At 40.4% G+C, this 27,267-nt stretch overlaps 1 protein-coding gene across 1 annotated transcript in view; it reads left to right on the forward strand.

Annotated features, from left to right (window-relative positions):
* Nucleotides 1-6,039: 6,039 nt before the first annotated feature.
* The window catches only part of PLEKHG7 (pleckstrin homology and RhoGEF domain containing G7), a 34,725-nt gene continuing 13,497 nt past the window's right edge, over nucleotides 6,040-27,267 (forward strand). Inside the window, 12 exon segments of the mRNA XM_074869415.1 lie at nucleotides 6,040-6,430; nucleotides 6,433-6,573; nucleotides 6,576-6,739; nucleotides 7,877-7,899; nucleotides 13,236-13,363; nucleotides 14,658-14,698; nucleotides 16,628-16,723; nucleotides 17,811-17,960; nucleotides 20,659-20,754; nucleotides 23,029-23,124; nucleotides 24,398-24,511; nucleotides 26,175-26,349. Of these exon segments, the coding sequence (XP_074725516.1) occupies nucleotides 6,040-6,430; nucleotides 6,433-6,573; nucleotides 6,576-6,739; nucleotides 7,877-7,899; nucleotides 13,236-13,363; nucleotides 14,658-14,698; nucleotides 16,628-16,723; nucleotides 17,811-17,960; nucleotides 20,659-20,754; nucleotides 23,029-23,124; nucleotides 24,398-24,511; nucleotides 26,175-26,349 (1,615 nt within the window).

Below are 27,267 nucleotides of genomic sequence, written 5' to 3' on the forward strand. Positions count from 1 at the left end.
TAAACATGTCATATGAACTCAGAAGCAAGCATTCATTCGAGGGACTAACCTGGGAGCTGTGCTCAGAGAGTGTAATAGCTAGATGAGTATGTTCAGGATACACCAGATTCTGCAGGTTATTTGAAATGGGACACAGCAAAATCCATTTCCAAACAGCTCCATCAGTGGAGGATTGGAGGAAGAAGAGTGAATCAGAGAAAGCTTTTTTACCTCAATGTAGGGAACATGCAAGATTTTGAGGACAACAGCCAAAAGGTTGAGGGCATTGTAATATAAGACCCCTTTGGCTGACGTACAGAGACCTCTCAAAGAGGTAACAGATAATCATCAACCTGACATTTTCTGGTGCATGGAAAATACAGCAAAGGTCCATCTATGAGCCTATCCTATGATGTGGATGCAACCCAGGCCCCTAGCCAGCCAGGTATAGCCGAGATATTGTTTGTCCTTGCCAACATGTGAGAGACCTTCTACGCCTGCCAGCAGTAGCAGACAAGTTATATCTGACACATGATCTGATACAGAACAAGAGAGAAACCTCAGGGAAACACAAGAAAGAACAAATGCAACAAATGGTGCTTGAAAACACGGGGAAAAAGTTGAGGACTTTTCCAGCCAGCTCTGATAACCTACATATCTCTGACAGACCTACAGGGACATTGCTGGAGGTACATAAACCTGGGCTACATGATTTTATTTCTGGACCTTCCACCCTAAAGAGGTTGTCAGTAGCCAAAAGGCCAGCTAGGTGTGTTACAGCTAGAGGGCGATCCGTGACAGAGCTGTGAGGCACTTCTAGACAGTGCTGCACTCATTTGTTTCTCTGCCCTGAGCCTAAGCTTCACTTGTCCTCTAGAGACCTATTTAAAAAGACAAGCCTGAAGGTTACAGCTCAGCCTGAGTTTTGGGTTAGATAAGGTAGAAAACTATAAACTGTAAGAACTGCTTAGCTCTTAAGAGGCAAGGCAGCAAAGCTGAGAATGGGTTTGGTCCACCTGGCTATAGTTAGCCCTCTGGCAAACAAATGAGGCTACCCTAACGCTAAGGCTAAACCAAATGAGAGGATAAGGAGTGGTACACACAGAATCTGGGGATCTCCTACATTAAGGAGTGGCTTGCCAGGTGAAAAGGGGAGAGGTCTGGCTGGAGCAGCCACTGTTCTACATTGCTGAAGTATCATGAAGCATAAGGTTTCAGCATACAGAGGCTTAGTAGCACGATTAATATGCTAGTTCAGAAGGTGACTGCAGGGGCTGGTGTGGACATCTGGCTCTGTGCATTTCTGGAACAACCAAGGAATTAGGGCTGGAGAAAACACCTAGGGAAGATGTGGTTAGGTTCAAAGTTAGCAGAGATCATTAACCTGAAGTATCATCTTGATCCATAAGGGACATCGGTCTAACTTGGAGATTAACCCTGGGACGAGTCACCTGGCAAGCCCTGCAGCTGTTTAAAAGACTATGGCTAAGGCTGATGGCAGCATGACAGTGCAGGTCAACAAAGGCCAATGAACTGGGGCACTAGCAGTGCTCAAAGGAGACTACCAGGAGAAGATGCCTAAAAGACAACTGATTAACTTTAGCTTCAGATTAGAGATATATTTTAGAGTTGACAGAAAGTTGAGACTTGAGCATGAACGTTGGGATTTAGACCAGAAGAGGCCATTCATCTAATGTAATTATTTATTTTAGAAAGCACATGCAAGGTAACTGTAGCTTAGTCAGTTAAATGACTTGGCTACATTTGTTTCCAAGGATGAAAATTAAAGTTCATGGAATTAATGCTATGGCAAAGGTTTGTTTAGGATTGAGTTTGTGGTTGGAGCTAGGATGATACTTGTTTGGAAAAGTAGTAAAGAAGTGGTGGTTATAGGAGTCAGTTAAGTACACATACGTAGTCCAAGCTGAGAAAGGTACTTGCTTTATTACAATTAGGACTAAGGCAAGTTAGGCAGTGCAAGTGAATTCTGGACAAAATGAGGACAATTATGATTTCACCTAAATCCAAATTTGGCCCCCCCTCCCCAAGTTAAACCAGAGAAATGCTTAAACTTTTGAGAATATTTTTAATTCTGGGTAAAGGAAGTTAGAGATAGTGTTCAATTTATAGCACCAGCAAATGGGAAGGAAATCGAATAACTTCTTTTATGTAATTGCTACTAGGTTAATATAAGTATAGTGACCACATTAAAGATAAGTCTCAGCTAGAACTTAAAAAAAACAAACAAACAAAACCTCCAGGTCTCAGTTAGAGCTAATTGATCAAAGATGGCCTTAAAACAAAGTTTCTGCCTAGCTACACTCAAAGCCACCTAAACCAGTCCCAGCACTATATGTCAGAAAGTAGTTCACACTCACCCTGATCTCAGGCTAGTACTCTAACTTATTTCTTTTACTAATATTTACCCAACTGTCTCTTTCAAAAATGATCCTTTAGAGCAGCTATCAAAGCTCAGGCATGGGTATTGGTATCTCAGAAATGTGCTACATCCTTCTTTCTAGCCCAGCCATCTCTGTCTGAATTGCATGCAGGCAAACAGAATAGCAGTATTTGAATGTTTAGATATTCAGAAATTGGGGTTAGATTTAGATTTAGGATGAGGCTTCCATGAGCTGAAGAGCAGGAGTAAGGTCTGGTCTGGTAGACCCTGCACTAATTTGGGGACTGGTGCTTGCAAAGAGCCACCTAGATACTTTCATATAAGAAGCTGTGGAGGTAAAATCATAGTAGCAGCTTTAAAGCATGTTCAAAAGATTTCAGTTAGGCAGCAGAAGAGCCTGTTTATGCACTACATGAAAATGTGAAGAGTGCCAGGAGCAGAGGGCATAGCTCTCAGCTGTCCCCAACACAGAGGCAGTTTTCCCACCCAGGAAGGGTATGGCTTCACTTGCTGACTGTCTGTCCCCTTCCCACCGAAGCTGTACTTCTTCCTGGAGATCCTCACCGCCCCAACCTGCCCAGTTATAGTGCACTTAGGTCTCTTCTCTGGAGTTGGAAAGGACAGCTTTGAACACTATAAAATCTCCAGACATTTGCATATTTCATCAGGCAACAAGGTCAGTTCCATTTCATCTGATCCTAATATCACCTTGAGAACAGCACAAGAAGTCAGGAAAAAAAAAAAAAAAAAAAAAAGTCTTATGTTCCTAAAAGTCCTACTTAAACTAAATACACTTGTACTATCAACTATCAGACAGGATGAGCACTTTTTTTTTTTTAACTTATCTCTTTTTCTTATAAGCCAAACTGGATGAATGCTAACATAAATACTGTAATACCATCACAGTCTTGCAAATAAAGTCTTTAAGTTTGTTTTCTCACTTCATTCTCTTTTAATAATCCTCCCTCAATCCACAGCCATATCCAATGTTAAGCAAAATCAAAGACATTTACTTATACCAGTTATGGGATATTGTGTTTTGGTTTGTGGATGAGTTTTGAAAAAAATCTTTACAGAAGATTAAAATGTCATATTGCAATGGTTATCTGCATTTGCAAGTGTTCACTCAGCCCTCTGAATATGTGTGTTAATTACACAACAGATTTGAACATTTGTGGAAGTTAGTGCTTCTTCACAAGTTATCTACCAAATAAATCATCTTTTCTCAAGTCTCACTTTCAATTCATCCAACCCAAGAATGCCTAAATCAATTCTAATGGTTTCCAATCAGTTCTGCGACACAAGAAAATAGTGAATTATCGATGTTTGGATGAATTCTCAAACACTCCGATACTAAAATCTGTCTGTGTTCAGAATTACTCAGATGGTTAGCACACTTTTTAAAATTAAAATCTAACTGTAAATAATGTAACCAAGGGATCTATCACTACTATTCTTCCATGAAGGACAAACAATGCACAGTTAGATCCAGATGAATGAATCAAGATAAGTGGAAAACAAAAGGATTATTGGAGGGGTTGAGGCATTTCATCTGCTCTTGCAACTTATTATATACTTGACTGAGATCTCTCTTGCCAAACTTTATCAATGTGAAAAGTACAAAAAAAATAAATTATAAAAGGAATGAAGTTTAATAAAATGTATGGCTCATTACCTATTGTAAACAGGTATTGATCCTGAAGCCACTTCCATCTGACCTGATAAACAAATCCCCTAGAAACAAATCTACAAGAAGAAAAACTAGTTCCTTATACCAGCATTCAGTAAGGAGGCTTTAAAAGAGAAAATGCTATTGCTAAGCCTAGTATCAGTTAATCGAGCACTTGTTGAAAATTTTACTTAATTGCATATGAAAAGGATGTGATATACTGGAAGCTGGTAAATCTTCACCTGGGTACCTTGGTAAGTTTAATGACATACAATAATTTTTCTGCATGTTTGTGGCATATTTCTGCACTTTTTTAAACAATGCATCTTCTTTAAAGGTATTTTGCTGCTGAGAGATTCTACTCATAAAAGTAACTAATAAGTACTCATCAAGACACTCATAAGTATCAACTTATTTAAAAAAAAAAAAGCTTGGTAAACTGAAAAGAAAATAAAGATCATATTTTTGATATAAGATTTCCATGAAGAGATGTCTTTAATCTTTCTACTTCTGCAACAGAACGCTATTCACATGAATATCTGGAAGCTCCATGCTGAGTTGCAAAATTCTGCATGGAGAAGAGGTGATTATTAAAAAAATAAATAAATAAAAAAGCAAAGAGAACGCCTGGCCAAAAAATGATCAGTCAGATGTGACTACACTTCACAAAATTAAGGACTTGAAAGATTAAAAAGCAGTAACAGCAAATCTCAGAGAAATAGTATGCAATCACATCTTTGCTCAGAAGAGGAAAATAGTAATAATTTGTCATTATTGTCATTCATTATATATTCTGAAAATGATTTTTAGTGCTTGTCCACTTTAATAAGCATATCTGTTAATTAGCCCATATTCATTAAAGGGGAATGAATAGACATTAATATATTTGTGGCTATTAACTAGAGTTGTGAAAAAAGCCATTTCCATCATAAAGATGTTTTTTCTTCCTATAAACATCTGAATCATTGTCTTCTAATGGCTGAAGAGTTTGTAAAAAGCAATACTTTGAACTAGCAAACTTGATGAAATAAATTGTTTCTAATCACTTTATAAATCAATCTGATAGGACTATATAATTAGACAAAAATCATATTCAATGTGTGATATTCAATAGCTCAAGAAAAAAGTCAACATATGTTTGAATAAACTCATTCTAATAAATAAAAGTGCCCCAAAGAAGCCAATCGTGAACAGATTTAAGATTCCTCTTAGCAAACAAAGAAACTGAATTAAAGAAGAGGCTGAATTAATAGTCTTCATTTATAACTTCAAATGTCAGTCCAGTTAGAGACTGGTCATCAAAATATCTTAAAATTGAGCTTCATGAATCACAGAACATAAGATTATTTACTGATCAAACAGATAAGTTACTTTGATAAATTGTTTTCTTCATTATTTGATTATAATGCATACATAACGTTTACCACAAAATATTTTTCCTGTTGAAAAGCAAAAGTGATTAGACTCACCTTACATAAATGTTAAATTGTATTTGTTTAAGCATTCAGCAAGGAATTAGTATTTTTATATAAACTATTTTGCAACAAGTAGGAGTTCTGAGAGCTAGTGACTTAATTTTTATCCCATATACAGCAGTGTCACAATCTCACTTACTGATGGGGGAGTGGCAAGAGGAAATTATGCAGCTGCAGTACCAGATGAGCAGAGTTCCTAATTACACAGTTAGTCTTTACCATCTAATTTGTTCTATTGACTGATACTGACAGTGCTTGCATACTCAAAGTTAGCGTCTGTTTAAACAGCTTACTGAAATTGGGTCCTGAAACTGCTGAAACCTGCATTTAAACAGGATTCAAAGCGCAGGCAATTGTTTCTGTACTAGCACAGATATCTACATTATTATGTTTATATTTTTTTTCCATTTGCATATTTTCCCATACAAAAAGTCATACAGCAAGTTTCTAAGAAGCTTTTCTGATCATGTTTCCTAGGAACACACAGCTATAAATCTTCATGCTGCAAATAAAGAATGCAACAACCAAGCTCTGATTACTCTCCAGACCTGGTCAAAGAAACCTGCATCAGTGTGGAACTTCTAAACAGGAAAGCAGATCTTCATAAAGATGTTGCTTTGTCCAGAAGCGGCAGTCCAGAAGATGTCTTTGGTTCCGGTGAAACACAGGCAGTATCAGTTTGTATGGGCACCACCATGTCCCCAGGTGACTACATTCGAAGACAAGGTTATACAGAGCCTTCACTTCTGAAGCTCCCCACAAAGGAGTGCATTGGGAGCCACCATGCCCCTTTCCAGTTTGACCAGCATGCTCTGGCCAGAATTTCCACTTCTCCAACTTTAAGGCATCTAAGGATGATCTCTGCCTCACAAGCACTGTCATTTCAGGACTGCTCAGACACAACTCAGTGGGGAATCAAAAGGAATACACCAGCTCTCTCCACCACATTTGTAAGAGTCCACCTCGGTGCACTACAATTTCCTCATTGACAATGCCTTCTTGTCCCCATGCAAAATTTATGTCTTCCAAAACCAAGTCTGAGACAACTATAGAAACCCAGAGTCTGACAGCCCCAGATCAAAGTTGTCAAGCCAAAAAGATCCTCTCAGCAATAGCAACCCCAATGAGACACTCTAAAACTCCTGGAGAGCCAACTCTGTTACGCTGCCTGCGAGACTCCTCTGCCCCAGCCCTACACCACAGGAGGGTGTCCAGGTAAGAGGAATAGGATGATGTAACCTCCTTTTCAGTCTTGCATATTCAGCGTTGGTCCATCATGGCCCAGTGTGTAAACACCACCACAGTTCTTAACCTGAACTACAACCTGGCCTGTGTTCATTCAATAAAACAGACCAACTTCTATGCTCATCGGAAAGGAAGATTTTTCCTTCCAGATCAGCAAAAGACAACGGTTCCAGCCCTGTCTGTTGGTGACCATGCTGGCCTACTCCACCTATGCACATGGACAGTCTTTCCCAGCTCTGTCCATTCACCCTGGTGGGCCAGCATAACTGTTTGTGGGGCTATGAAAGAACAAGACTAAGTAATTTATCCAGTTCTGGTTTCAGTTTCAAAATGTTATTTTCTTCCCAAGTTCCTTCATCAGGGTTCTTCCTAAGCCAGGGCAGTTCTCTATCCTGTTTTACTGAATAGCATTACTAACCCCAACAAAACCAAGAATGAAGTCATTCAAGATGCTTGAGCCAAATTTAAGGTTTGCTACTACCAAAGGAAGAGGTCCCATTCCCTTTCTTTATTTCCACTTACTTAGCTCTGTCACTCACTGGCCCCCTCCATTTTTGCATTCAGCTCCATAAATGAGCAGGCAATTGTGCAATCTTTTCTGAAAAAGAAAAACACTGGTCCAGTGAGTGCCAGCATCAGTAAAGAGAAATAAGCAAGAGAGGAGCTAGCCCTCTGTCTTTCCCTGGCAGCAAACTACTATTCAGTCATCCCCCATAACTTCACCCCAAGAAGAAAAGGTGAGGCACTGCATAAGCCAGGTTTGCTACCAGATCTACTCTCAAGGACCTTGCATTACTTGCACAAGCAGTTAAATTAGGACATATGTTTGACTCCATCATTATGCAAAGTACGCGTTTCACTGAACGTGGATGGTGTCAAATAGGTGTATTGCCCTTTAATAACCAGCTAGTTTTGTGTCTTTTTTTCCCCCTTCCAATATAGAAAACATTCTGGATATCATATGAGTTCTCCCCTTTTCTCCTCAACAGTGAAAATAATTAGCCAATGTCTATGTAGTACATGTCTCTTAAAAAATGAGTACTTTTTTCACAAAATCAAATTGCTTACTTGATTTCTGACCAAGTAACAAGAATATCTCTCTTTCAGAAGAATGGATCACCTATACAAAGGTATGCATACATGTTTTACCTTATTTTAAGCTTTACTTCTCCACATTTTTAATGAACTCGCTTCACTCTAAGACAAAACTGAACAGTGAGGCATGTATGTGTAACTCAACTTTAATTTGTAGATTTGCTTTGTGAAATGTCTGTCACCAGCTTGTTAAACTAAACTTTTTAATGAGATTTTCTTTCAAAGGTGGCCCTCTCCCCAACATGTTTAGCTATATTTCAGACAATATTTCAGCTAGACCATGGGAGAGCTGTGCACTAGGAACTAACTGCCAAAAGGTCTGGCTGTTTGGATTAGCAGTGTCAAATTTCAGCTTGAAGAATGTGAAACATCTCATAATCTTGAGCAACATTCTTCAAAACTTTGTGGAAGGAAAAGGGGAGCAAAGAAGCTAGCAAAACAGCTCAATATTTTTCTCATTCATGGTCAAAGCAGATCTAGGACTGCTACTGGATGGGGAGACTGTTAATCCTACAAACTAAGAATAATACTTGAATTTTATAAATTAGTGCAGGCAAGATAAGCTGCTGCATACTGTAGATCTGTGTAGTGAATTGGATCAAGCTCAAACAATTATCAGGAAGTAAAAGCTTGATTAGGAATTAGTTTGATTCAAATCATGTTTGTTTCCTTAAGATGTTCAAATGTTTACAGAAGGGAAACGAAGTTTATTTTCTCTCACACAACAAAGAAGTAGGAGCTAATACCTCCCTTAATAACCATACCTCTCTCACTAATAGTGCAGTGCTCACTTTACTGCATGATTTCAGGTGGGGCGTGCAGGTGAGTGAGGTATATTGAAAACACCAGCACTGGTGAGAAAGTCTTGGTGAAGACAGAAGTCACCTGACAGCAAACAACAACACACTGCTTCTGTGACTCTACCACAACATGTTTCAGGTGTTAAGGCAGTAGACATCATTAGTTGATCTATATCTCCTCTTCTTCCCAATGCCTACTCATTTTTCAGGTAAAAGCCCTGTTATAGCCTACACTTTACAAACAGGTCTGTGTTTCAAGTATGTTTCTGTTTGGGACTGGGTGGCTTGGAAAAGGCTGATACAGTCTATGAGTCATTACACAGTGCAGTTCCCTAGACAAGGCTTAACAGATATGTGTGTGCATCTGAAATCACACTTTCACCGTAGAAGAGGCCTCCTAGATTTTCTGAATTGTTGCAAATTCCAACCCACTCTTTAACATTTTGAATTCACAATGGAGATGGAGAGACAAGGGGAGGGAAAGATCTTTACATCTCAGTGTGAAAACAGGTGATCTGTACCTATTATGGGAAGAGTCTGCTCTGATCAAACTCGAAACTGTAATACATAATCATACCTCACTAACAGAGGGATGACTTATGTGATCTGTAGAAAACTTTGTGGGAGAATTTGAAGAATACTGAATGCAAATCACTAAGCAGGAGAACATTACACATTTAATGTACACATTTTCTGTTAGTGCCACTAGCCTGGCAGCTTCAGAGGGAAGCCACTATATGCCAGCTAGGTTATTGGCTCTGGACTTCTATCCAGATGCATTTTAAAATCAAGGAGTCACACAAGGAACAGCACAAGCTTTGTTGCACAACCACCAGCAAGACAGATTGACAAAAGGAGGTTTGGATGATGTATTATGATTTCTACTTTTTGTCTTGACCAATATTAGAATGTGCAGAAATATAAAACAAAAATCACCAGTTTCTGCTCTAAACTTTTTTTGTCAAGTTGCATTTGTTCCAAGGTCTGGGAAAGGGCTGTATTCAGCTTCTCCTTTATCCGAATCATTAGTCTAACTCCTTAACAGCTAATCCCTTCTTATCACAGCCAGAGAAAACTGCTGAAATGTCAGATTACTCTCTCCATCTAGAAGCACACTGGGACAGCTGGCAACCCTCCTCCAAGGCTGAGTTATACATTGTCCAGGGTAAAAGCACACCTCCATCCTTCAGTTCTAATGAACCCTCCCCGTTTCCAGGCTGCACTTTGAAAAGCCTTTCTTAAAGCAGCAATGCTCATTTTAAACAGCCTTTCCCCACACAGCCCTCAGTCAGGAATGCCAGTACATCTCTGTCGACATAGCAACATGCTGAAGTGATGCTGATTAAAAATTACCAGTCAAAATAAATAAACAAAAAGGACGAGAAGGGCAGCACAGAGAAAGGTGTGTGTTGTGGAGACAAGTTGAGATGCTAAAGTCAACACTGCCGTGGAAGGAAACTCTGAGCTCATTTTCTTCTTGCACCATTCAGCAAATCAGAGACTTAGTGGAAAACTGGATTGCACTATTTCTTAAAGACAACCAGCTAATGAAGAGTCCTCTCAATAACTGCTAAAGCAGCTCATTTTCAATGAATTGAGGGAGCTGGGCTCAACTATCTTGAGATGATCCTCTTCCTCTTTTAATTTCTTATATGCGTGTAAAGTGTCATGCTAACTTTTTGAACCAGGGAGTCCAAATACTCACCCTGTGTGGCTTGGGTAATGGTGTTGTCACCTGGCAGCTATCTCAGTACTGTGACCACCCTATAATGTTGAACTTTGTAACCTCTTCAGTTGCTTTTATTATCATCTAGTAGGTATTCCTTTAAATAGTGTATCTGTTATTTCAGTAAGGTGATTTATGTAGATGTCTGTTCCCTGGAACAGCTAGTTAGGCTAAGATTATGGACATATAAAGATACAGATCTCTAAAAAGCAATCAGCTGAAACTCTCCATGCCCTAGAAACAACTATATACACAGGATATTTATTTTTTCAGACCATGAGCTTCTTCAGTGTCTTTAATCATTTTCCATCACTTTGTAATGCAAACCTGTGACATTATCTTGTTTCACAAAACAAGTAGATTTAAAGGAGGCATTATTGCAGATGATGTCTCCTCAGGTGCTTGAGTTCATCCCCAAAGTACAAGTGTTTCACTCAAACACTTCAGTCCTCTGCCCCTAGTAAGATGATCAACTAAAAACTAAAGAAAAAGGCAAAGCTACAGGGTCTGCAGGCATGAAAAGGTGCCAAAACATGGCATACAGACTCAAAAAGTGGTAAATTGCATTACACAGCACTTCAGTAGTTTAATTTCTCCAGTAAAAACAACAAAAGCATCTAATGTATCTAACATATCTACAGGCATCAGGCCAGGTGATCACAAATACCTGTAACCTTTATTTGAGAAGCATAATAATTTAGGCATGTAAGCCATTAATCAGCCAGGCATGCCAGATTGCAAAGGTATGTTGTAGACACATATCCAAGTGTCCTTGGTATGCTCCCACACATCACGGGGTCGCATACCTACGTGAAGAGCTTGTTTAGACATATGTGTGTCTGAAGTTCAAGGACTTTTTGATCTAGGAAAAGAACACCATTTAACTCCATTACAATGAAACTATGCTTCCCATTACTAATCTTCATAAACCACTAGCCTCCAACTTCAAAATATATTCTGAAATTGAAGTAGACTAGGTACTTTAAAAATCAATAACACATTGGCAAAATTTTACTGTAAATCCAACCTGAAATAAATCTCCTGAATTTCCCAGTACAGGAGCGACAACTGTAAGAATTATCCTTGTATTATATTGCAGCATCTGGCTTCTATAATAATCCAGCTGCCCAAGAGACTATATTGTGACATCACTAGAAGTTTCAGAAGCATCTTAATACAATCGTTACCAACACTTAAAATTTGCACTGGGTAGCACTCAGCACACCTCATCAGGAAGCGATCTCCCTTGCACTGCTATGGGCTTGCTGACAACCAAGAAACAGACTCCATCCATAAAAGTTCTCAAACCATGTGTTAGGTTCAATTTCATGAGAAACCTCAGAGTTTCATTGTAAACCCCTAAAGTTAAATATACAGATTCTATGATCCCCATGCACTAGGGCTACCAGAAAAAGAAAAGCTTTTAGAGAACTCTTACATTGCACATTGTAAACTCCTCAACACATAGCTTTCAAGCCCTAACACGTCCATGTTTCAAGTGTTAAAGTTCTAGGCCAGGCCCTCCTGATAGCCTATAGCCTACAGCCCTCTGTTGTTCGGAGCAGTTTTTCCTTTCATCTGTACAATTCAATTGGTTTAGCTAAGACAGTTGCAAGCAATGTTACTGTCAGATCATAACAAAAAGCATAATCTCCACATCCTGCTATACATATCAAATGCCAGTTCTCTACCTCAGAGCTCATCTGCTAGTTGATAAGTTGTCAAGTGACTATTCATGCACTTAAAGAGAAAAATATACCTGCCAGGTTTCACATCGGGTGTTGGCAAATGGCTAGATATTCACAGCAAGGTATCTGCCTAGGCAAAAGAAGCAATAAGAATTATACTTAACTGACCAAAAATACCATGCACAATAAACAATGACTGAAAAAGTGAATTTTTATATATGTATACATCCTTGGTGCTTCCTCCTTCAGCTACTTAATTACTGACCCTTTGAACTGTAACACAGTCTTCATGCATCAGTCAATTGAAGACAGCACAACAGCTGTAGACACCAGTCACTCTGCAACAGTATACTAACATAATTCATTAGGTATCGGTGTGAGTTATTAGCAAAATCCAAAAAGGATTTTGATGTGCACCAATAGTTTCTGTATTTGAATGCAAGCAGCCTCTGGCACAAACACGCTGCTGGATATAGAATGCCTGTGTCACTTCACTTGATGGATCTACATCCTGGACAATGCCCTCCGTTAGTAACAACAATAGTTGGAAACAGTCATCTGTTTTCGATCAGCAGGGCCACTAACTCATATTATATTCAAAATACAAAATATTTGAATTAGCAGAAAAAATGCTGAAAAGATTTAGAAAGAAAATAGAACAAACTAGCTGGAAGGTTAAACATTAAAAAACAAAACAACATTTTAACTGTGTCACTAGTACACTGTCTTTTCTTGAAATCACCTGAGTTATATGAAGGTTAAAATTAATGATAACCCACATACCAGCTAGGGACATGGTATTTAACTGCTCCTTTGGACTCCAGTGCAAAAACTTAGATTCTGAAATCTCACTCACTTTTTGCCTAATCTCAGAAGAACCAACGAATTTCCGACATTTAAATCCTCTAAGTACCTATTATCTGAGCCAAGCCATGACCATAAACACCCTGATCTCAGCAACAATGTGGAGTTGGAAAGATAATTAGGTATTTGTTGTCTGTCACTGAAGTTTTCTACTCATTGTTCCTTTAACACATTATGTCATAGCATTTGGTTTTTTAGCTCATTTCCTCCTGTATCAGCAAGGAGCACTTCAGAAGTGTCCTCTGCAGCCACGAGCAGAGACACATGACGTGTGTTGTTCTTCTGTCTCACAGATCAGCCCAGCACAAGCATAGTTCCGTGGTAGTGAGTCTGCCAGGACTCGAGGTGTTCCCTGGAGACCTCCTGGTGTCAGGCCATGCCATGGACTACCTGCCCCATGCAGCCCTCCTGCTAAGAGCAGGTCAGACACAGGGTGGGGTTTGTTTGTCTCAGCCCAGCAAAAGCCACAACTAAAACGCATCAGTGTGTGGAACGGGGAGGGAGGATCAGTGCAACAACAACATGTGAGGCAGTGCAGCCTCCATGGGGGATCCTGTTACCCCACACCAAAGTGACTGCACCACTGATTTTAAAATTCCCCTCAAATTATTTTTTTTTCCTGCGTTTTATCGTTGAATGCAAAATGTAAAACGTAGATGAGGGGGGCAGGACACGAATGACCTCCCTCCTCCACAGGCTAGAAGCAACCAGAGCCCAGGCCAGGATCTCCACCTGCAAGGAGTTACAAATTTCTACTTGCACAGCTTCAGGCAGAGGGAAGAGAGTAGCCCATGCCACCCTTCCCAGTAGTGCTCTAATCACTAGGGTAGCAGACCCAACTCATGGTTAGAGGTTGCTCACAAGACCTTCCAACACTGAAATGTAGACCTGCAAGCAATTTCCACAGATATCTATTGGGGATATAGTATAGTGTGCAGTGAGACAGAGACCAGAAGATGCTGGTGACCAGAGATCAAAATTTTCTCAAAAAATAAGTAAGTCAAGGTCACAGCCAGCAGTTTCATGAAAGCAAACAAGCCAGCCATCCCCAGAAAGAATGACCAAGGCCTTCAAAATCCAAAATGGGAAAGTTTTGACTGTGATTCCCAGTCACACACAGGACTGAGGGTAGGTGCCACATGTAGAAAACTCTTTCAAATTTCTTGCTGAACAAACACAGGCATTTCTCACTTCTCACCAGTGCATTCCTACATCTAGATACCCAGCTTTCCCTGTACCTCACTACGGACCATGAATTACAACCCGCACCATGTGCCAGCCCCTTGACAGATGTGAGGCTTAGGTTTTATAGGACTATTTATTCACAGGAGTTTTAAATACTTGCATAACTCCAAGATATCAGTGATGAGAAGACAGGCCCTAATTCTTGCTTCAAAACACTTAATATCTTCAAGTATTGGCTTGAGGTATGAGGTGTTTTCTCATGTAAAGAATTGGCAATCACATACTGATCATCTGCAGCAAGTGGGAGTGTTTAGCATCATCCAAGATCCCATCACAGATAGACATAATTCTTGCTGGGAGGAACCCAATAGGTTTAATGAGTTTTAAGTCTGGTGCACAAACTGCCTAAACACAAGTATTAAATCTGAGCCAAGTATAGTATACCAGGCTTCATCTAACAACAACAACAAAAAAGTTTTATTTTTAGCTATTTGTTTCTTTACTGATAACACATTTGTTTTACCCATTAGAGTCCAAAAAGCCAAGGTGGCCATTTACCAAAAGAGGAGTTGTATTTCACCATGTTTTTTTCCTTGCACTGACCTTGCCTTGTCCCACAACTAACTTGGGTAAAAAGAGTTTCTTTACTTTGCTGCCCTTGGATAAAGGCAGCCAGCAGGTGAGCTGCACTCAGAGGTCTCAGCCCACCTTGGGACTGCTTGGACGTTAATCTGCAATGAGGGTAGGGTGGCTCCAGTGCAGCCATCAGTGGCGCTGCATGTGATGCACATGAAAACACAGTCAGTGCCGCTGTCCCCCATCCCCATGGGTGGTGGGAGGAGAGGTACCCTTGGCACCAGAAGAGCAGAGTGGGGTGGGCAACGCAGGAGCTCTCATTCAAGGTGTTCAGGGTTGACAGCAGGTCCAGTGCAAGTCCCCGGGGTAAGAGAGCACAAGATAGGTAAGTCAGTCATATCCTTGCTTTGACTATAGTGTGTCCTGTATTTTCTGCATGCCAACCTAGACCTTAGCACCTGAGGGCCCTGGAGTATCTGCCTAACTCCCAGTTACATGGAAGGGATCTAGGCTTTACCTATCAAAGTAGCTTTTTAAATGCTTTCTTAGGCCTTTCCTGCCTCATGGACACCCTTACACACACCAGTAAAAGCATACACACCAATACACTTCAGTTAATTTCCTTGTCTAACACATTTCCTTGTCTCTGCCAGTTACGAAAATTTTCAGTTACTACGGTATTCAAATTTCCTGAGTATTGTTCATCATTCAGAAAATCATTCACAACTGTCTTGATAACTTTGCACCCCTAAACATGTAATTGTGAAAAGTCCCTTCCTAATATTTTTTGCATTTTATCTTCTAAATCTTGACTATCAAAGGAGAGTTTGTGTGAGTGAAACCAATGCAAGTGCTCAGACTAGCATGTACGACAGTTCCCACTTCATTTGATAGCATTTCTATAGCATTTGAAGGAGCATGGCCTAAAACTGAGAATTTTTAAGTTCAGCAAAATATTTGAAGTTTGCAATAATACGCATTTCATATTTAGCCAAAATGTGATTTCTAAGACTATTAAATGCCGTATAATTTAATTTATGAAGATTTATTTGCCGGTGCATTTTTTAAGGGCATGTATATATAATTGCATTATTGTTTCTGCACCATTTCAAACTATCAAACTATCTTTCAAGATAGAGTTGAGCTGAAACTCTGAATTTCAAATATTATAATCAAACACATATTTCAAAATTGGCTTCAGTTCAGTGCCTAAAGTTCAGACAATAAAAATCCATGAGTATATTGTTCCAGAGAGCAGATAAAACTTAGGCAAACACCTTATAAGTCTATGCTCATAGCACTAAATTAGAGTTCATAAATATTGGTTAAACTTTCTACATGGCACACTCAGCCTGAAAAACAAAACCAAACCAAAAGAAATTGTTTTTATTTCATGATCCCTCACACAGACAAACTCTTCCTGCTCTTTAAGTTTTCTAAAAGCTCATTTTAAAGACAGTACTCTGCAGCCAACCAAAGTTTTTTCAGTATGTAGCTCGAATTAAAACTTGAAAATAAATACACAAGCTTCGTATGCTTATGGCAGGAGGATGATTTCAACTATGAGTTTATTGTCCCCTACTTCTGACAGTGCTGAAGGAAGCAAAATATTTTATTTGTTCTGTCTTCCAAGGGTAGTCCATTGTCTGTTGCCATACCAATGATTTGCCCTGCCAGACTTCTGTGTTACATAAATAAGATCTTACACACCCACACCTAAGCCACCTACACACCCCACCCATAGCTACAAATAAACCTGCCATCACTGCCTCATCTCTGTGTAGGAGAGCCTGGAAATATAAGGAAATCACTCAGTTAAGGGCAAGCTCCTTACAGATCAGAGCAAGGTTACCGAGCTGGGTAAACTTCTTAATGGTCTTTAAAACATTGTACGAATCAGGGGTGATTTTTTGTCATTCAACAGAGTAAAGACGAACAGAAACAAGCAACTGATCTGGAACACTGTCTTTCAACTGTTAAGATCATAGACTGCAGCACATATTAATTTTTCTGCTTTAAGGTATCATATACTAAAATACTCAGTGTACTGCACCAAGAGTACTTAAAGATGGGGATAAAATTTTTGTGTTCAAGTTACCATTTTTCACTACATTAATATTGATATGAGACCTTTCTGCAAAATTAATGCATAAGCATAAGGTATATTTTGTGGTTTGAAATGGAAGGGCAAGGGGGAAACTGAGTGTCATAGAAGGTTAACAAGGACCTGGATTTTGCCAGGCTTTCAGACTGCCCTAGATCAGGGAGGTACCACATCCAGAAAAAGGCATCGAGACAGACTTCTCAGCAGTGCCTGCAGATCTGGAGAAAGAAATGGCAGCATCACAGAGGTGACAAATGGGGCATGGTCACCCCCACTGCTGCCTTAGGGGCGCGTTCTGAGGCAGCCACGTAGAGATCAGTGACAACACCAAGGTTCAGCTGCAGAAATCCTACCAAAGCCTGTCTGCCAGATAAACAAGGTTTCTGGCCTCTGGGCCCCCGTAGCCATAGAAACACCGAGCTTGGGCTACCAAGGTGACATTCAGATAACCCACACCTAACACCATCCCCCCTCCAAAGCAAACCTTTTGCTTCTCACAACAAGCTGTTATATGCAGTTCCCTAGACTTGGTTGTTGAGGACTCCTGTCAGTGCCTAACATATATGTGAAGATTTGACTTTGGAGCAGGTCAGTAAGGTGATAGTGGCCACCTTAGGATTAAACAACAATATCCAAGTACCTATGAAGACCTAGTCCTTTGGTACCTTGATTTTACTATCTGAAAAAAAGGAAATCCATCCCTGCTTTCCAGCAGCAGCAGCAGAACAGATTAAATTCCTTAGCAAACTACCCACTATTTTTTGATACAGCATCTTACAAACATACTGTGTTACTTTCAAATTCAGTGTGTTTGTATTATAAATATTTTGAAGGAAAATGTCAGTTTTTTAAATCTTTTTAGAGGAATTTTTAAGCTTTCAGAAAAACCACTAGTACTGGCAGTCGGGCTCTTTACATGGGCAAATAGATCATAGATTCTTTTCATAAGGTCTGAAGCAGTTGATGCAATAGTCGGTGGTTTTCTTTCTTCTCCCGTCAATAGAGTAAATCTTGGCATGAATTTATAAAGGCATAACAGACTGAGCAGAAAGATGTCAACAGCCGGTTAGAAGTGAAAAAAGAAGCAGCAGTGTGGGAGCTTTTCACAAGTGAATGCACTTACTTTCTGGATCATTTGTTCATTCTCAAGATGGTAACTTCAGATTTCATTTCTCAAAAATAATGAAACATTATTTGCTCTGCTGTCAGCATGGCAGACATAAAGCCACCTGTAATCTCTCATTGGGTATCTAAAGGGGAATGACTTAAGTACTTAGTTTTTTCCCCATCTGGCCTGCTCATCCTGTTTCCATAGTCCCCTTCAGTTTTTATCTTCTTGATGGTATCCCTTCTTCTGGACATCCCTTTATAGTGCTTTTCAAACACTATCTGATAGCAGATCCTTCTAGCAATTTCAGCTGATATTCCACTATTCCTCCCACTAACGCTGAACAAAAGCCACTCTCCAATTGACTACACTGGATATTTCTTTACCGCTAGTCTGTAACATTATACTCTTCGTTTAACTTCGTATAGAGCTATAGTTAGGTTATCCTGACTAGAGCATGAAAACCTCAGAATTCAGCAGACCTGTAGTTCTAATATTACAAGAAAACAAGTAAACTAAAAAACAACTCCTTTCCCAAAAACTCCAAATTGTCTCCATCGTGTTGAATTTTAAGAGCTTTGAAATATGGACAAGAATATTGCACACTGTTACAAGAATAGCTGCACTATTTACATTCATCACACATCAAAAGTTAGTGTATCCACTTAAAAGGATGGAAGCTTCCCTAAATACCTTCATATCATTTTTCTCTTATTCCGCATAGACAATTTTTGTTTTCTTATTAAGTCAAAGGAAAAAGATTAGTGAAAAATTTTCCATGTTGCTGCAAAGTTAGCCTAGGCAGTACAAGAGCTGCAAAGTGAAGGGAATAAATAGAGGAGTGGGCTGAATTCCTCCTTAGTGGGACAGAACAGGAAGGGAGAGGAAAGGGGTTGACGGGACCAGCTATTGGTCCAAGGCAGGATGGAAGCATCCTTCCTTCTATACACTTTGTTCAGAGATATAAGATTAAGAACAGGTGAATTCTGAGAAGGATGAGGATAGCAGGAGACATGCAGGCCCCTTGGTGAGTCTGAGGTAGGAACACACAGATGAGCCTCAGCCAACCCTGCGTGACCCATTGTGAGAGACTGAAATGTCCTATGACTGTCTCAAAGCTTGCTTGTGTCTGTGCAAACCTCCAAGAGAAGCTGCTGCGGCCTGTGAATTGGTCTGGGGGATGTCGCCCAGGGAAGCGGGGTGTATTGAAGGATGGACTCCCCCAACTTCTTTGCGGTTGCATTGCTGGACTCTTTAGACAAGCCTCAAAGGGGCAGATGTGTACTGAGCTGGCCCCATCCTGTAGCCATTCGTGTCTCTATTGTGTAGGCCAGACCCCATGCATGCATTGCTAATGAACAGTAAGAGGCAAACGTTCCTGCCCTGAAGCCAGATGCAACAAAACCTGTGGAACCAGGGAAAAAAAAACTAAAGGTGAGCAGATATGCTAATCAGCGGATACTTAAAAAGTATCCTAAAAACTTAAAAAGGCAGCAGAAAATTTTGCTCAGTGTGCACCCACCATCAAAGCCAGATCCTTGTGCACCCCCCACCAAAGAACTGAAGACTGAGGACCAACAGGACGCTGCTGGATCCATGGTGGTGACTATTCTTGCAGCACTATCCTGCATCCTTGATTTATTTCTGTCTTTTCCTTCCATTCTGTCCTATTGCTACTCCTCTCCACTTTTTTAATAATAAAAACCTGTTTTGGGTATACAGCATTTGACCTTTGTTTGTGTCTTAATCTCACTCTTGGGATCATAACAAAACCTCCCCCGACATTGGATCGGGACACCCATGAATGATAAACTATTCAGTCCATGCCAGCTTCCCAAACTCTCCTGCCAAAGAAAGAACCCATTGAATTTGGGTGGCCAGTTTTACCAATACCTGCTACTCTAAATACTTCCTAGTATAGAAATATTCCACTGATTTTAATGAATCTCCACAGGGAACTTTAAGACCACCATAAATCCCCTTTAAGCTCTCAGGTCAACTGTTCATGGCAACTGAAGAATTACACAAGGGTAAGCAAACAGTCTCACTAGCTCTTCAGTCTTGGCACCTGGGTGATGGGTTTTTTCATTAATGCTTTTCACACATATATAAAAAAATTCTACTCTGTAATCTACATTTTGTGAGACTTTTTCATATTTAGGTTAGATTCAGCACAGCTCCAAGATCACCATCAGAGCTTAAATAATACAAAAATCTTAAACAGCCAGTAAATACACATACAGATTTCATTCAATACAGGTTAATAAAACAATCCAAACCTCCATGAGCCCTCTACTTATGCTATTCCAACAATTTTTTCCCTATAGTAACTTTAAACAACTTATGTAGCAGCAGATGCATGGGGTAGGAAGAAAAGCATTTAGAAAGCTCATAGAAATCTGTAACTATGACTCTGATATTATTAATTCCTTCACATGGATCTGCAGGGAGCTCAGTTGCCCCTCTTCTGCCAGAGAGCACAGCAGGGACATAGTTGCCTCTGCAGCAGCCACAGAGACACCCCAGAGACATCACTCATGCCATCCTCCTCACACAAAGCCCAATATTTAGCCTTCAGGCAGGTCAGGAAAAGTTTCTCAGAGTGTCGTCTTCTGCCCTCCCCAAATCAAATTACCATTTCATGAGAATTAACAGTGCAAACACGTTCTTTTCAGAAAGAAAAAATGAGATATATTGAACTGGCACAAATATTAAATAACATGGATTTGCTTTGTTTTTAAAGATATTTATGAACACTTTTAAATACCTCCAGAGCAATGAATTTCTCTTGGATGTTGATTTGTGGAGGCTTTTCGCAAACTTAGAGGAGTTAAACAAGGTGAGTAAAAAAATAAGTCTTACTGAGATCAGAAATCAATCAGTCCAATAAAAGGAGACAAGAAACCATCCATAAAGCTTTTATTCAGATTTAATGCTCACATTTAGAACTTAGTTCAAATAATTAGTCTTTCTTTCATTTCTATTCGGCACATCAGTGGGGGTCAAATTTCACCAGGGCAAATTACTCTGGTGTGTCTCCAGCAAAAGATAAACAGGCATTTGAACGTGGAGGAGAACTCATTTGGCAGCTGTTTCTGAAGCAAACATGAGCTTGAAACTAACTCTCATAAACAGTATCCTTTTAAAAGGATTTGTGAAGATAAACTCCGACGGCACAATCCGTACAGCAAAACAGTAAGAATAGCAAAATAACTACAATAAGAAGTTTCCTTTCAGAAGCAGATGGGCACAGAGACTTTGCTATCTATTATGACACTCCAGTAGAGCAAGTTAAAGCAAAATGGTGACCACCCCTCTCCAGCTGGGGTTTCCCTTGGCAGGGGTGGAAAGGGTATCTGCCACACAGACAGGATGCTCTGTGTTCATGTGCTACTTACCCTCCAGCTTCCAGGGGGAAGGAGACCACAAGGCTTGGCTGCGATGTGCTCCAGCTCTTTGCTGCTTGTGGCCAGTTGCTGGGAGACCATTTTCAGCTCCTGAAAGTTAAAGGAACCCATAAGTCCAAAATAGCCTTTACATAACTTTAGAAGCAAACCAGAAGTTTTTCGTAGCTTGAGAGCTTTTTTACAGGACACCTCACCCTTAACAACAAAGTGAATTTTGGAAGGGGCTCTTCAGCTGCATAAGTTGAATGACTGCTCACAATCACATCACAGTCCCCAAACCAGTTGCTCACTTCAAATTCTTTCCCTTTTTGTAATTCCCTTGTTTTAACAGTTAACATCTTCCTTTTTAGCCAAAACAAGAAAAGCAAGAAAGCTCTTCAGAGTAGGGACAATTAGCCAGAGCTCAAACACATGAGCAAGTCACCTCTGCTCAGTGACTGACCACACACCAGATGAGCTGCTGTGAGTGACCACCTGAGCAGGTTTGGAGATACAAGGAAAGAGATTTTTAGCTGATGTGTTTCACCTTGTGCTTGTTACAGGCTAAGACTCTATGTGCAGCTAACTACTAGAGTTCAGTTGATGTGTCATTGCTGATTCCTTTGTTCTTGTTCAAAGAAGGGAGTGGGGTATATTGCTGCATGTCATTTAGCAATCACAAAGGCTTTGAGCTTGGCTGGACTTGATCATGTCTTGAGAGAACTATCTTTAATACATTTTCTATTTTGTTTTCTAATTTTGTTGTCCTTATTAATGAGGATGATAAATGATCACCCATTATGCATACTTGGCTATAAAATAATGATCAAATGTAGGAGAAAGTAGCTGCTTTCAATGCCTTTTTTTTCATACATTTTACAGCATGCATTTCTTCTTGACAGCAGGCTGAATCCATGAAAAAATGCATGCTGTAAAAGATGTAAAATGCACCTTTGTCAAAATGAAAGAATAAGCATCAGCCTATAAGCCATTCTGCCCCCATAAATACACCAAATAAAGCAGTGTGTGCAGCTACAACAGCAGTTCAAAGCAGCATCACAGAGGAAGAGGTACCCTCTGGCCTAAAATTTGGCCTAAAATTTGGCCTAAAGCTGAGCCTGGTAATGAATCTGTGTGTAAACAGTGTGTTCAGGAGGCAAGGGTGGGCTTAGGAGCAGGCTTTCACCCACATCTGACTGATACTGTGGGCACCCTTGAATCCAGTGTTAAAGTTAACTTATGGGGAATATGTGACTTTTTATAGCATTTTATAGAAATTGCCCTTACCTCCAATGGCATAAAACAAGCTCAAACTATGAAAGATGGTATCTTATTCAAATGACCATGAAGACTTCCTTGTCACAGCTGTCATACACAATCAGTATTTTCCAGTAGATACTTTTCATGTCAATTCATGTTAAATACAGCTGCCACCATAAAATAAGTTTAAATGGAATAACTAATCTTGTTTCAGAGCTTTTGTCATACAGCATTATCATGATGTAAGTGGGCATTTTTATAGATTTGGTTTAGCTTCTGACTAATTAAAGCATTCCGGGTGTAATTCTGAAACTAATTCTGGCAATGTCGGGGAGATAAGTATAGGCACCCCATTAGGCTTGGAGCCTTTGAAGAGACATGGGATGGGAAATAAAGTTGTTTTAAACTTAACTTCAGAAGAACACTGATGTTAATTTCTCTTTCCCCCCCCCCCCCCCCTTACTTAGATAAGTCTCAATTTTCCAAAAACATTTTTTGAAACTGTGAAGGAGCATGTCAGCAAGTCAGACTCCCCTATGGATTTCAGCTCCATACTCAGAAAGGTAACATAATTAGAAGTATTCTTGCTTAATATCCGCAGGTCCTTGTAGCAGACCATTTATGCAAGTGCTTTAGAGCAATCAAGTCAGTCAAGGCCGTCTGTCACAGGCAGTTTGGTCTCAGCCTCAAGCACCTCCTGCCAGTAAGATGTTTTTCTTTTTGTTCATTGGCATGTTTGACGTGGTCATGGAAAGGTACTCTGTATGTGGAACAAAGGGTGGAAATATTTTGCCTTCCTGCAGAACAGTAGCCCAGACCTTGAGGAGACTTTGGCCCTGGCAGAGGCGAGATTCTTGCTCTATGGAAGATGTTTGCCTGAGACCAGATCCCAGCCCCATCATTGGATGTTCCTTGCCTCCTGACATTGCATAGATCCTTCCTTTACTCCATGGACCAGACCCACAAGTGTGTTTAAGTGCTTAATTAATTGCTCCATGGGACTGAAATACCTCTTGCACTTTGGCCTGTGTCTGCGAAGCAAGAGAGAGGCATGGACACAGCTGTCCTGCCGTTGCCAAGCACTGCCCTGCAACCCTTTTGGGCAGTCTGCATGATAAACAAGGCAGTTGTCCAAACAGCAGTCTCTGGGGGCTCTGTTTCCTACACAACTTCCCAATGACCAAAAAGTTGGAAATACTAATACAGACAGAAAATCAGTTCATGGACCTGAACTTTCCCTAGCAGTAGAGGTCATTAGAAAACTTCTGGGAAAATACTAAAACAGAGCCCACCTCAGGGTTAGGATTTTTAAAAGGAAAAGGGAGGCTAGAGTTTGGCTTCTCACCCCCATTACCTCTGACTTAAGGTGTTCTTATCAATAGTTTGTGTGTAATAGGCAAAATCCTAGACAAAACTGAGTTTTATCACAGATGGCACTCAACATTTCTAAGACACTCAGATATAAAGTGACATGCAATATGATGCCATGTAAAGCTTTTGCACAGATAGTGGTTTTTATCTTCAGTTTCTAGGTGAATTTCACATCATTTACTTCTAATGAGAACAAAGCCTAAGAATGCTTCACACCTCTGCAGAGCTGTTAGAACTGTGCTCCCACTCATTGCTTGAGCACTGTTGTGGTTTTTTTACTACTTTATCACATTTACTACTTTTTAACTCACCCTTTATTTTTTTAACTTCCACTTTCCCTCTTCTTCTGTTTTCCTAGGTTCGAGGAAATCTCAGGTAAAATGCACATTACAAAACCAAAACTGTTGATCCTCCCTTCGTCGTGACATTTTTCTTTCTTGATAAGTTTACAAGTTTTTTCTGCAGTTTTTCCAGGGTGACCTCTGCCAGACACACCAGATTTATTGCCTTAATTATACCTCTGCTGTCTTCTACTTGGAAAACCTGAGACAGAGAAGAGATTTTGGCATCTACCTGAAAGTAAAGTGATGTGGTGGTGGTTGTTGTTGTCTCCAACCTTCCTACCTTATGAGAGGATTTTAACAGTGGACTAGGAAAGTTCATTGGAAGCAAAGCTGTGTAGATAGCATTTTACACAGATTTTTTTAACTGCAGAGGGTATCATAGGTATAAAGTCAACCTTCTGAGTGTATGTTCCCCCATGCGTGTGAAAGTCCATACTTGTAATTTAGAACAGGCAAGAGGGGGAAGCCAAAAGGGAACATGCATTTTTGCAGGCAGAAAATATGTACTGCCAGCCTCTATCATTCAGATGAATCACACATAATCCCTTGACTTGATGAACTCTATCTTAACAAAGTGAATTGGTTACAGAAAACAAGAAACAAAAATCAAGTCACATTGTAAATAAAATCTCTCTCAAGTGTTTTACTTTGATACATGTCCTGCATATCAGCTTGGTTTAGATGTTGGGTGGGAACACAACGTGTAGGGTATTATGTGCTTTAGCAGACAACAGGGCTCACATCCCCCGAGTACAAAACAGCCCCCAGCCTCTATGCTATGCCACATCAGCAGTGACATGCACAAACCTCAAAACTGGAGGAGCATATGATGCTTTCCTTCTGCTTAAGGGGTATATGATACAAGCCAAAACAAGGGGAACAGAATGCCAGGAGCGTGTCAGTGCTTTCAGGTGTCTTGATAGCCCACAGTCAGAGTGCAGGGTGGGCTTTGGCAGAGCCCCGGCAAGAAAGCCAGGCTGCTTTTCTCACTCATGGGTATTTTCTGACCCGTGTACCCACAGGGAGGAAGCAACATCCTAGACAGAACAGCAAGCAACCCCTCTGCAACGGCAGTGGCTTAGCTCCTCTGATAGCTTTTGTTTAACCATAGATAAAGCAAATGTAGAAGTTGGTACCAAAACACTACCAGTAAGCGAGTACGATTACCTCCCTCTAAGTCTGGAAAGAGCTATCAGTGATGTTTTTGCAAAGTTACAGCACTAGAGCAGGGTCTGTCTTTGCCAACACTGCATCTGCCTGAAGTGACAACTCCAGCCAGTGCAGCGGTGGGAGTCCTGGGGAGAGGGCTCTGCTCTTTCTGACTCGTCATTTAGCAGACCAGTGTGTCCTGTAAATACTTAAGATTCATCTTCAACATTACAGGCTTAGAAACACAAACCTGAAGAAGTGGGCTTTTGTCACAGGCAGCCCAAAGCTGGGAGCACACCTCCTTGTAGCAGTCAAACTCTGCAGCTTTTAGGGCCTGGGAGTTTCACTTTGCTTGCTCCCTGACAAGAATTTCATACACTCACACCTAGGAAGAAGCTCCCCAGTGGGAAGTAGCAGATGACCCTAAAACAAAAGGTAGCCCTCAAACATAACTGAGATTTTCCTGATAAAATTAAAATGGCAGATAAATATGAGCACTGCTGAATCTGTTAGCATGGCCACAGCATCTGAAATGGGAAGCAGAAATACAGAAAGTGAATCTGTAGGAGTGATGCAATTTCCCCTGTAGAGAGCCTTTATGCTTGCTTGCTTACTCTCACTGTGTGAGAAGTTCATTTTTAATTAGCCTCTGTCTAATTACAGTCAACTGATGATGCAGAAAACTGTTTGCTACCTCTCTGCCAGGGAGGAAGTGGAGGTCTAAGGCAGGTTTTCCTTGTCTTCAACAGTGGTGTGAACAAAATGAACAGTGCAAGAGGCTGCATCTGCCGGATCTGCTGGTCGCTCCTTTGCATCAACGGACACGGGATCCCCACCTCCTTAACAACATCTGGAAAAGGAGCACTGATGAAACAGAGAAAGGCTTTATCTGGTCACTTAAAGAGAAGGTGGAAAAGTCCATACGTAAGTAGCTAAGGTTAAGAGTCAAGTGTGCAATTAACAATTAGCAAGTTTTGTGGCCTTTTTGTGCCTGTCCTTTGAGTGTAAATGGGTCCGGTCTCCCTGCAGAGATGCAATGAGGATCTACAATCCTGAGCCCTTCCTCATTCTGTGGAAAATGATTGGCACCACCCTTGTGCTGTCAAAGCCTCTCTGAGCAAGGTCATGGGACTCCCAAATCAGTGAGTCACTTGTATTTGCTGAGAATCATCTGCAGTGACATGCAAACAATTAAGAGCAGATCACAAATTGGAACAAATCAAGTAAGATCTCAAATAAAGAGCTCTTTGAGTGGGATTTATGTCTAGGGAGGATTTGTTGGGGCTAATCCTTAATAGGATAAAATTTCACTTGTAAGGGGAATATTATGTCAGAGACCTTTCACTAAATGACAGGGTCCTACCATGTAAAGTAGCTGAGGAGCTATCTCAGCTACAGATTTTTTCTAGCTATTGTAGAAAAACTAAAGGGGTTGGTCCAGGAATATTTTTTTCCTGTTTTCTTTCTTAATAATTTATTGATTCTAAATAGTTTTTTAATTCAGTCTTGTTTAGGAAGCTAGAAATGAATCTCCAAGTGTCTTATGGTCATATAATACATTAGCAGATAGGTTTATTCTCCAAAGGCCTCATGCAGCCCCAACTGAAATCAAAGAGAAGATCGTGCATCAGAAAAACACCCTGCCAGTCTTGGCAGGGCCAGGCAGTGCTTCATCCTCACCAGCAACTCACCAAGGCCTTGAGCTACCCAGCATGGTGGCTCACTCTCTGCCACCATACTTCTCCCTATCCTGGAGGCTGAAGGTTCAAATAAGCCCTTGGGAGATGAGGCAGAGAGAGAGTTAATGTCTTCCAGAGACAGATAAATCTGGGGGTCCTTCTT

This window comes from Strix uralensis, chromosome 5 (assembly GCF_047716275.1).
Source record: "Strix uralensis isolate ZFMK-TIS-50842 chromosome 5, bStrUra1, whole genome shotgun sequence".
In the NCBI taxonomy this organism is placed as follows: domain Eukaryota; kingdom Metazoa; phylum Chordata; class Aves; order Strigiformes; family Strigidae; genus Strix; species Strix uralensis.